Below are 11538 nucleotides of genomic sequence, written 5' to 3'. Positions count from 1 at the left end.
CAGGAAAAAAGACCACTGAGGCTAACATCCATTAAAAACCATCTAGAGCATTGGAACGAGGGAATGGGAAACAGAGTAAGAGAGAGAGGAGAAAGAGAGCAGATAGTGATCGAAGATAGCATTGTACTTAATAACGAAATGTAAACAATTCAATGAAAAATCATTGGCCTTTTAAGAGTGTGAATAAACATGGCTGGTGACATTTGTATTAGGTTCAAGTTAGAGCTGATAAGAAAAAAATCAGAACAGACAGATGACAAACACAATTCAAACCTGCCCATGTAAGCAGGCAGCGAGGGATGTTTGAGTAAAAAGCACGAGTTAATATGGCATCGATGGTCATCTTAAGGTTTGAAATTGCAAATTCAGAAAATCGGGTTTGGTATAAGGAGGTTAATAAAGCACTTTCAGATATACTGTCTCAAAGCCTTTCAGCTGTTGGTGACATGGCCACACACCATCTAATTCACAATTTTACTGAAAATACAAAGAGTAAACGTAACCAAGAGCAACACAATGAAGGTTCAAAATCCTATCACAAAACTAGGCTATATGACACAAAAATAGTTTAATGGTTTAGTTTAATAGTTTAATTAATTAATGCCACATCTATGAGACTGCTCAGAGGGGAATCTATCAAATAAACGCTAAAGTGTTTATAAGTATCAAACCTTAGCAGCTCAATTAATCTTCAAGTCATCTAAAGGCTGGAATACACTACACGACTTTTGCAGTCCTGGATATGTTGTTGACGCTAGTTGCCGAAAGTCAGGGCTAGTCCGAAGATTTGAGTTGACAGAAAATCATGTAGTGTATGATGGTCACAGTCTCCGATTTTTTAGCTTCAAAGTTTGATTCCATGCAGTCGGAGGATATCAAACATTTTTGATATTTCAAAATGATTTTTTAACACGTATTGTTTTCAATTGTCAAGCGTCTCCTAGCAACAAGGCACGCGTTTCTACGTCAGTTTGTTGTGATTGGAACGACTTGAAGGTCTGGTAGTGTGTGATCATCAGTAGTTTAGTGATGCCCAGTTTTTCCTCTGTAACGATTTACAAAGACGGCAAGTGTATGATGTCTAGTGTTTTAAAATACCGATTTTAAAAGTCGTGTAGTGTATTCCAGGCTTAAGACTGCAAGTTTATTCAATCTATTCAACTTCACGAAATGAAGGAAAATGTAACTGCCAAAAAAAAAAACAAAAAAAAAAAACTTGCATTTGCTTTATTGTGAACTCTGCCCTTTGCAAGGTCCAAAAAAAAAGATACATTTTGCACAAAGAAAAAAGCCTGTTTTTAGGACAATTAAGATTTTAAGAATTATTTTCATGATAACTAAGTATATTTCTCTCCATCCTTAATACTGAGGAGAAAAATCCCATGATTATTACTTCAATTATAAAAAATGACATATTTATTATTTTACCACCTCTAATTACTTATGCTAATTTATTTAAAAATGCCCAGACAAAATCATTTTCATTACTGTTCTAAATCTGGACGCATTAGAGAAATGTCCTAAAAGCAGGCTTTATATTATTTGTGTAAAATATATAAATTGCCCTTTCAAGCTTTGAGATTGAGCTTTGCGCATGTATCCAGATGCTAGTAGTGTTAAAAAGAGTTTTGCCACTTCAATAAATAATCTGAGAAACAAAGAAACCGCACAGAAATGAATGACTGCAAAAAATTCTCTCACAATATACAGTATATCTTGGCATAGGGAGTCTCAAGTGACCACAAGAGGCCAGAACCACAGACACAAACAATAGTTATCTTAACTATATGCGTGCGCCAACAACTAAAATATAAAAATGCCCAAAATATACATATATTGTACATACACATGATGTGTGTAGATTGTATATCTATACAAAAATGTCATCGGTTTAGGTTTCCACCTTACGTACACACTCAAGATATGACACTACGGGAGTTTATGTCAGTTTGCATTCGCGTTTCCCTTTTGATGAGAGAAAAGGGACACAACTGGGCCAAATTGAGCTTAACACTAAGACCAAAGCTGAGTGCCCACATCAATGAACAACCTACAAACTACACAGAGATGACAGTTAAATCCATTCCACATATAGAGAAGAGTCCTAATTTTGGCTCAGCTTGTTGCAAATAGTCCACAGAACAACACAGAAACACAAACACCCAGATGTAAATGAGCAAAATACTAAGAAGAAATGGCATGTTATCACTTGCATCATTTGGATCTCTCTCTCTCTCTCAAAAAAGTATAGCTGTAATGAAACGAAAAAAAAAACAGAGCGAAGCAATCCAAAGAACCCAATTAATGTAGAATGTCGTTAACTCATGACACAAAGCAGATAAAATGGCCTACAGGGACACGAAAGATTCAAACTCTGGGTAAACCAGGAGGACTGGAGAGGTATGCGAAGAGAATATTCGAGATTTTAAGAGTGAAATATATTCCTGCTGTTTTCTCAGTGCAGCCGCACTAGTCTTCGAACACCTATGGCAAGTTCACGGAGTCAACTTTAAACCACACTCAAGTACTTATAATTGGGAACAAACATTTCATGTCAATAAATATACCCAAAAACTGCGAAAAATTCATTTAACAAAGTCAAGGAACAGTGCATGCCACAGGACGACGAGCAAATCTGGCTGGAGGAGCGAGGGAACGAGTGGAAGGCAAGATCGGAGGTCAAAGGCAACAAAGAGATCAGGGTAAACGACAGGATCTTTTTTTATCTTTTTTTCTTAAGCTCGTTTTTTTTTAAGGTGAGGCGGATGTGTGCACTCTTGTGTGGGTGATGGAAGTGGTGCGTGAATAAGGGACAGGATAGGCTAAAGAATTCAGCTCCATCGCTGGCTTTCCTCCCTCTCGAAAACAGGCTTTTTTTTGTTGTAGTTGAAGGATACTTTCCATTCATTTTTTCCCCTCGGCTAGATGGCACAGAGTGGCGAGAGACAAGCCACGGGGTGGAGGTGACGAGGGTGAGGCTTTTAGTTGAAGCCGGTGTCAGTGTGGTAAGTAGAATGGTAACCGTCGGACGTTAGCTGGGTGGTTTCTGTGGCAGACGAGGGCTGCAACACGATAGGCTCACCTCCACCTGCCTCTGTGGAAACATTTCAAAAGGGAAAAAATGGTTTAAACACAAAGAGTCTTCAGGACAATAGGAATAGCTGTTTACATGCTGCATGTTACGGGGGTATAACACACATGAGCAAACCTGACCTCTCTCATCGGACTGCAGTTGGGCCTCTAAGTCCTCAGGGGAGACATAGAACTCCTGTTCCTGTCCTTCGGGTGGCCGTGGTTTACACTTCCCACAGCAGCAGTTACAACAACAGCACAGGCAACAGCAGAAGTAGCAGCCTGTGGCCAGGCCGCAGAAAACAAACAGAGCCTGTAGGGGGAGACAGAGAGCAACACAATAAATTAGAGTGAATTGCACTACCATGAAAGAATTTGATACTTTTATTTAGCAAGGATGCATTAAATTGATCAAAAGCGACAGTAAAGACATTTATAATGTTGCAAAAGATTTCTATTTCAAATAAATGCTGTTCTGTTCAACTTTTTATTCATCGAAGAATGCTGATAAAAAAAGCTGTCATCACAGGAATACATTACATTTTAAAACATTAAAATTACAGCTATTTTCAATTTTAATAGTGATTTACATTATAAATAATGTTTGTACAGTATTTTATATAAAATGAATGCATCCTTAGAGAGAATGTTCGCACAGAATGCGTTTTTCCATTCCACTGCGCCACTTTTCCATTATTTTTCAATGTAAACTAAATGCACTGGACAGACATCTTTGACTGATGCGCTCGCGTCTTTTGCAGTAAACTCAACTCAAGTTAAAAGAAGTTCAACTTTTAAAAAAATGCATTTCTAGACCTTGCGCTTTTTTCCGTTTAACTGACCTGCATCTTGTGTTTTTAACAGCAAAAACGTGTTCTGTGTGAACCGGCCCTTAGTGAGCATAAGAGACTTCTTTCAAAAACATCAGAAAAACTGACCCCAAACTTTTGAAGGTTAATGTCTGTTTCTATACTGCACTGCTGATGTTGATGTCATTATATGTTTTTATTGAAATGCCACTCGGAGTCTTACCTTGGCCCACCAGCTGGACAGAACAAAGTAAGTGTTGACATTCTCTTCTCCAAACTGTTCAGCCACATAAAGTCCAAGAGAGCCATACTTGTCGTAGATGTTTCTCTTTGTTGGGTCGTTAAGGATGGCATGGGCATTGTTTATCTCTTTAAACTTATCGGATGCCTCAGGGTTATCAGGATTCTTGTCAGGGTGATATTTCAATGCCAGTTTTCTTTAAAAGGTAAAAAAAGAAAAAAAAGACGACAAACTACATTAAATGCATTCAGATTTGGGTATTTGGACATAATGAAAAAAAAAATGTTTTATTTATATCAATATAACAGACTTGAATGTAGCTCAACAGACCTGACATTAATTATATATATATATATATATATATATATATATATATATATATATAAATGATAATAAATAAATGAGAACAACTTCATTTATTTCTTTGTCCCTTATAAGTGAAGCAATGTTTACGAAGTAGAAATAAAGTTAATAGTTAACTTTTACACAGTAGTTTATCATCATATTTTTTTTTTCTGTGTTATAAATTGCTATTGAGAATCATGAAATATCATTGCTGCACAATACAGTGATAGCAATGCTGTGATATTTCTGGTATAGGTTAATGTACCATGAAAATCTCACACTGTGATATCTCTTTAAAAAAACACTTCATAATGAGATCCATTATTCTCGTATAGTCCTAAAGTAAGCTAAAACTGTGCGTGGGAAACAGTCCCAGAATGCACTTAGTTTTATTGAGCTGCAGGGTTCCACATTGCTGTGTGTTGCATTTAGCCGATGAACATCTGATGAAAACCACGGCCAGTAAAAGTGAGAAAAAGCAGAACAGAAGGGGGATGCTGAGGAAGGGCCGGAGCTTCTCACACTCACCTGTATGACTTCTTGATGTCATCGACAGTGGCCACTTTGTCGACACCCAGAACATGATAGAGTGATTCTCCAGAGGTGGAGAGAGTGCGCTGCCTCTGCTGGTCAGCCATGGTGTATCAGGTCCTCAACAATCTGAACACACACAAACGCACTTTGCTGGATGATATTACAACAAACTGACCTAATTCCAAAAGACCTTCATCATAATCATTGCCATAAATCAAAAATAATTATGGAACCTCATGATTTGCTTAGGTCATCTACTGATTTTTTCTTGCACTCACTCTCTCTTCATCAGGCTTTTTTTGTTTAGTCAGTCACCATACTTAAGTTCCCTTTATTTATTATACAATCCATATTCTAGTGTGAGTAATTTACCATTCAGTGTGACATGCAATATGTTTCATGTAGTTTGGTCAATCTGGGGTCTAACTGAAATAAAATGGCATGGCATATGTATAGACAAAACCCTCCCTTCACTACAAAAAGTCCCTTGTTCCTAGTATTAGAGAGCGGTTCTGCTTTAAACAAGATGGTGTTGTCAAATCACAGTAGTGATAGTAGATTAGGCTGCTTCAACCACTAACATGTCTACTCTTCTACACAGATATCACCTTTTCACATTAGGCAACATGTCAGAAAACACTAAATCTGGAAAATCACAGTGGCAATTAAGATTACGAAAATATTTAATATGTAACATATATATATCTAAAAGTATTATTGTAAATGAACTATATTTTCTATATATATATATATATATATATATATATATATATATATACACTCACCTAAAGGATTATTAGGAACACCTGTTCAATTTCTCATTAATGCAATTATCTAATCAACCAATCACATGGCAGTTGCTTCAATGCATTTAGGGGTGTGGTCCTGGTCAAGACAATCTCCTGAACTCCAAACTGAATGTCAGAATGGGAAAGAAAGGTGATTTAAGCAATTTTGAGCATGGCATGGTTGTTGGTGCCAGATGGGCCGGTCTGAGTATTTCACAATCTGCTCAGTTACTGGGATTTTCACGCACAACCATTTCTAGGGTTTACAAAGAATGGTGTGAAAAGGGAAAAACATCCAGTATGCGGCAGTCCTGTGGGCGAAAATGCCTTGTTGATGCTAGAGGTCAGAGGAGAATGGGCCGACTGATTCAAGCTGATAGAAGAGCAACTTTGACTGAAATAACCACTCGTTACAACCGAGGTATGCAGCAAAGCATTTGTGAAGCCACAACACGCACAACCTTGAGGCGGATGGGCTACAACAGCAGAAGACCCCACCGGGTACCACTCATCTCCACTACAAATAGGAAAAAGAGGCTACAATTTGCACGAGCTCACCAAAATTGGACAGTTGAAGACTGGAAAAATGTTGCCTGGTCTGATGACTCTCGATTTCTGTATATATATTAGAGCTGAAACAACTAATCGATTTAATCGATTAAAATCGATTATTAAAATAGTTGTCAACGAATTTAGTCATCGATTAGTTGCTAAATAACTTTTATTTGCCGTAAGCGGCTCATTTCGTGCATATTTTAAATCTGCGGTGACCAAAGTGTGGCAGTAATGAGCTATCGGAGGTTTTACTCAGCCAGTACAGCAGGAGAAGTAGCGAATAGCCAATAGCTGGCCTCGTTTTATGTCACATGCGTCCCGCACAGCGTCTCTGCAGCATTCAGCGAGATGGCGGAGGCAAGCGGCAGTGGAGTAACTGTACGTTCACACCGCCGCCGACTTGAGCTTCCAAAGTTACCGGAAGTCATTCATTTTCAATGGGAGCTGGCTCTCAGAAAAAATAATTAATTGCACAGTCTAACTAACTATCATAGAGTGAAAGTGTATCATTTGCATATGAACGAGCAGAGAGAGCGAGCGAGCGAGCGAGCCCCGGCCGCGCGCGCGCGCACTCACCCGAGCGCTGTCTTGCTCTCTCTCTCCCTCGCGCATATTAATCAAAATCATTTGATACGCAGATTCTGCAGTACAATGTTGTTTGCAAATGTTTAGTCGTAAAAGCTGATAACATTGCTGTTTAAAGCTTTACAAGCATGTTCTGTGATCAGTTTGTCGTTTACCAGTTCATAATTCAGTCTTGCAGCCTAATTATGACTGAATGAGAGAGGTAAATGTTTAAATGTATTTGAAATGCACTTTTTTTCTAAGTATGCACTGCTCTTTTTCATACAGCAGGTTTTTTGTGTGTGTCCAATTTTTTTCTGGACAACCTTCTGATGGATTTTACTTTAAATTTTATTTTAAAATGTGAATTCCATTCAGGTTTCATGCCATTGGCACTTTATTCGAAGGATTGTTTACAATTTCACAGCATAAGCTATAAAGCTGTTTCACAGGTATAAGCTGTGTGTTTACAGGAAAAAAAAAAAAAAAGCAATTTACTGCAATTTTATTCTGTTTTATTCTTATTTTTAGTGAAAATATGTTCTGAAAGATTCCTTAATAAGCTTTGTTCGGGATGTTAAACTACTTTAGTAGCCCTAAGGACAGCCATCGGTGAAAATATTATTTGAAATCTCCTTGTGAAATTTGCTAGAGTACGTATGGGTCAGTGTTTTGATTGCAGAAGAGTTCGACAAAGGATTAGTAACACATAATAAAACTCAGGTATGTTTTTGATGAGGATATGACAATGCAAAATGGTTAAAATCTCTAAAAAGTCTATGTTGAATGATAAAGACCCTTTATTAATAATTTACTTGGGAAAAAATGGGCAAAACTAAAATATAAGTACATAAACCGATTAATCGATTAATCGTAAAAATAATCGACCGATTAATCGATTATCAAAATAATCGTTAGTTGCAGCCCTAATATATATAAAAACTGGCATAATATTAATTTGCTGTAACACTGAAAATAATAACGAAAATGGATTTTTGATGTCACAAAGTTGGAATACTCTGAAACAGACCAGACATACTGGAGTGAGGTTCTCTTTCATAACAGACATTTGTGTAAACATAAGTCAGACTACAACTGAATTTGACAGATCTATGATTTGAGAAGAAAATATTGAATTATATAAATATTCCAAGTTTTTCCCACTTCCAAGTGCTTTGTTGTTTAAATAAAACCACCCAACAAAATCTCAGACGTCTGTTTAATAACCCTTGGAGTTGCTAAATATGTACTGATTATAAACGTGCCTTTAAAACCTCAGAGGACAGAAAAAACGCATTATCAGATGAACAGCCTGCAGAGAGAACATTTCCAATATTCTCCAGATCATAGTTTGAGGTTTCAACACTAAAACCACTCAAGATAATTGGTAGTTTAAATGGATTTCAAATCAATACTTCAACTTAGAGAAAAATACAGAGCAGCTGGATCTTTTAAAGACGGCATAAAGGTTTTAACAGGGGCCAAACAACAAAGAACATCATGCTGCTTGTTTTTGTCTGAATTTCTACACTTCTTCTATCTGTCATAGCAATATGTTCAGGTTATTGACACAATAACAGATAACACAAGAACAATATCACAAAGATGTTTCTAATGACAACTTTAGCTCAATTGCACACAAATACAGTGATTTTGAACTAATCCTATTCCTGACCTTCACTACTGTAATGTTGACATAACTAGCCCTCTCTACTAGTGATCAGAAGTATTACTCATGATTCACTAGCTGACTCACACTTTTCCTGTCAGCTGATTCTCTCGTGTCGGTCCCGAGAAAGAGAAATTGATACCACAGGATATCACAGGGTTCAGTTTCCAGCAGATGTCATATTCACAACCCAGCAGAGTGATGACAGAACACTTTTCATAAGTGTTGCCCTGTGAATCAGTCAAATCCATATTTTCATGTGTAGACTGTAGATTTCAGGCTTACTATGGTGAACTAAAGCACATGAAATACAAAGACTGACATGGTTTCATGCCGGTGGGAGAATAAAGCAAGCGTAAATCTGTCTCTCTGTGTGATTGCTTGTCTCATCATGTCTGGAAAGGCCTGGGTTTGTGTCCAATCAATCTTGAGCTTTCCTCAGCTGACTGTAGTATCTCAGATAGTTTACTCAGCACTGCCAGACCCCAAAAATTGAGACAAGCGTTCAGAGCTCCCGAGTGGGACGACTCCTCACGAGAACACATAAGTGCACATTGTTGTAAGTCAGATTAGTTCGAAATCAAAGAGAAAAGTCTGCAAAGATTTCTAATGAATAGGCCTACCATATAGTGGTATGCAAATAAGGTATCTTATATTCATACGATGCTCATTGTAGGTTGTGTTTAATACAGATGATAATGATAAGCATCTGATCAAATTATGATCAAATTACAGTGACAAACAAAAGTTATGTGTCATAGATGCACATTTTCCAGAAGCATCATGAGGTTTCAGGAGCTGGAGTAAGGGCCTGGCTGCATTCAGCATCGTCCACTGAAACCTTCAGGCAGACCCACCCATGATTCCTAACAATGGTGTAGGATAGTGCTTTATCCTTGCACGTCTTCTTTTTCATGCGCCTTCATAATCTTTCATCAAAATAACTTCTCCTCCCTCTTGCAATCACACCTCTTCTCTGATGACATATTTACTGGTGCGAGGGCGGGACAACCTGTCACTCACATGACATCACAGCAATAGCAGACCCACAACTATCCAAATATCCAATCAATTCCCAATGGACAAAATCAAGTGCCGCCCTACATTTTCACTCATTCGAGAAGCCATTTCACTGGGCTATTCAACACAGTATAGTAAAGACTATAGAGTGGTGCAGGTATGATATCACTTTATAGGCCAAAACGCAGAAGTGCGTTAGTTAGCATTTTAGCATTTACGGTTCCATCGTCCCGAAGTCATTGGGTTTTTTGAATGGGGTTTTGGTTAAATGGCTGAAATAAGGACTGTGGTGAACACAAGCTCAAGACACTTTCATGTTTTATTCTACGCCATAAAATATATCAATATTACCCCACTCGTGATTTTTTGAAGCTGTTACGTGTCTTGAAAAAAGCAGTTGCTAACAAGTGGCTAAATGGGACTACACTTGAGATTAAACGTCATCAAACGTGCTGGGAAAATGTTTTTAGATAAAAACTGAAAGAGTTGTTGGAAGCTTAGGGGTGGTGACGTTGAATTCGTGGGACCGTGGTGTAGTTCGTTTACAGCCTACCTTTAGCTTTTTACTTCTGGCGACTGCATTTAGGCTTCAAAAATCATAAAAGTTGTGTTCATCTGTGATAATTATCTTGATTGACAAAACGTGCAAGTATCAAACTTTTGTTGATCACATAGCTTGTTTTTAGCAATAATCCAAAAGCCTATGGGAAAATCGTATTGGGGTGTTCCTCGAGAGAATCAGTGTGATGCTAACTGCAGGTTGGCCTACAACGTGACGTCATACCTGCACCACGCAATTAACTTACGTTTCATTTCATGGCGACTTTAACAGAAAACCGGAACTGTGTTCTGTGCACTGAAGGCTCGTGATACTTACATCTGAATCTCATAACTGGTTGTTCAGATGAAAATGTGTAGTTAAGTAATATTTTATAAAATAATTACATTTATCAATTAATTATGTTACAACTATTTTTTTTTTTTTACAATATCTATTAGAGCTAATTATTCGACAGCATTTAGTCCGCATCCAAAAGTCTTTGAAACGTCATTGAAATGGGCGCACATACCTTTTGAACAGTTATTTCTGGTTTAATAAGTTTAAAAAACTGTTAAATTTTTAAAGTCAAGTTTTATTTAGGCTACTGTTAAAATTTAAAATTATTTGATCATTTGGCAATATATATTAAATGCGATGCGAACTGCATTTCTGTTTCCCCCCCACAGAAGTAGCCTACTTAAAGAAAGGTTAATAAGGAATCGTAATCGAAATCAGAATCGCAGCACGATTCCCATTCCTGCCGTTTACAGATCCACACGTAACTGCGCTAGTCGGTCTGCGTGAAAGAAATGTCGCACTACTGTCCGCGTCACGGAATCTCAATTCAAATATGATGTCAACAAGAGAAAATACAAAAATGATTCATTCATTCACAATATAAAGATGAGGGGCGATTTACTGATGTGAATCTAAGCAACAATCGGCAATGAGATCATTTTTATGCTCTACAAAATGCTGAAAATCTACTTTGTTAATAGATTACTGAAATGGATTACTTAAACACATTGGAAATGATTTACAGTTAATCTCAGACTTGCTTCGCTTCTTCATCACCAGGAAGGGCCCCGGTGATTTGTTTGCTTTGCGCTCCAGCATCCATATTATCTGGCCTGTTAGCTCGCGCTCCCGTTAGACCACATAAGACCAATTCACCCAAGCCCACTGATAAATCAAGGAAGCAGGCAAAATGTGTTTTTTCTTAAGGCGTAACGAGGTTTAAACGCATGCATCGCTTACCGCTTCGTCGGCCCCGGCGTCGTGATTTAATTTCAGTGCGTTTAAGAAACCGATGTTAAATTTGTGGTTGCATCCCCGGGAACCGCGCGATCACGTAAGTGTACCAGATGCAGCAGATCTCGCTCGGCTCCGCCCACCCGTGA

At 37.8% G+C, this 11538-nt stretch overlaps 1 protein-coding gene across 1 annotated transcript; it reads right to left on the bottom strand.

Annotated features, from left to right (window-relative positions):
• Window positions 1–338: 338 nt before the first annotated feature.
• Window positions 339–11536, bottom strand: dnajc5aa (DnaJ (Hsp40) homolog, subfamily C, member 5aa). Its single transcript, XM_079897786.1, has 5 exons — window positions 11396–11536; window positions 4996–5127; window positions 4105–4318; window positions 3214–3385; window positions 339–3094 (listed from the first exon to the last, which is right to left on the bottom strand). The coding sequence occupies exons 2-5, from the start codon at window positions 5103–5105 to the stop codon at window positions 2982–2984; spliced, it is 609 nt and encodes a 202-aa protein (XP_079753912.1). The 5' UTR covers window positions 5106–5127; window positions 11396–11536; the 3' UTR covers window positions 339–2981.
• Window positions 11537–11538: the final 2 nt, after the last annotated feature.

This window comes from Squalius cephalus (assembly GCF_949319135.1).
Source record: "Squalius cephalus genome assembly, chromosome: 16".
In the NCBI taxonomy this organism is placed as follows: domain Eukaryota; kingdom Metazoa; phylum Chordata; class Actinopteri; order Cypriniformes; family Leuciscidae; genus Squalius; species Squalius cephalus.
This window is presented reverse-complemented; position numbering and strand designations above follow the sequence as displayed.

Excerpts from the sequence above, each read along its gene's own strand:
- dnajc5aa (XM_079897786.1), bottom strand. The coding sequence starts at position 5,105 with ATGGCTGACCAGCAGAGGCAGCGCACTCTCTCCACCTCTGGAGAATCA. Across the intron at positions 4,319-4,995 it reads GACATCAAGAAGTCATACAG|AAAACTGGCATTGAAATATC; the intron begins GTGAGTGTGAGA and ends TACCTTTTAAAG. Across the intron at positions 3,386-4,104 it reads TGTCCAGCTGGTGGGCCAAG|GCTCTGTTTGTTTTCTGCGG; the intron begins GTAAGACTCCGA and ends CTCCCCCTACAG.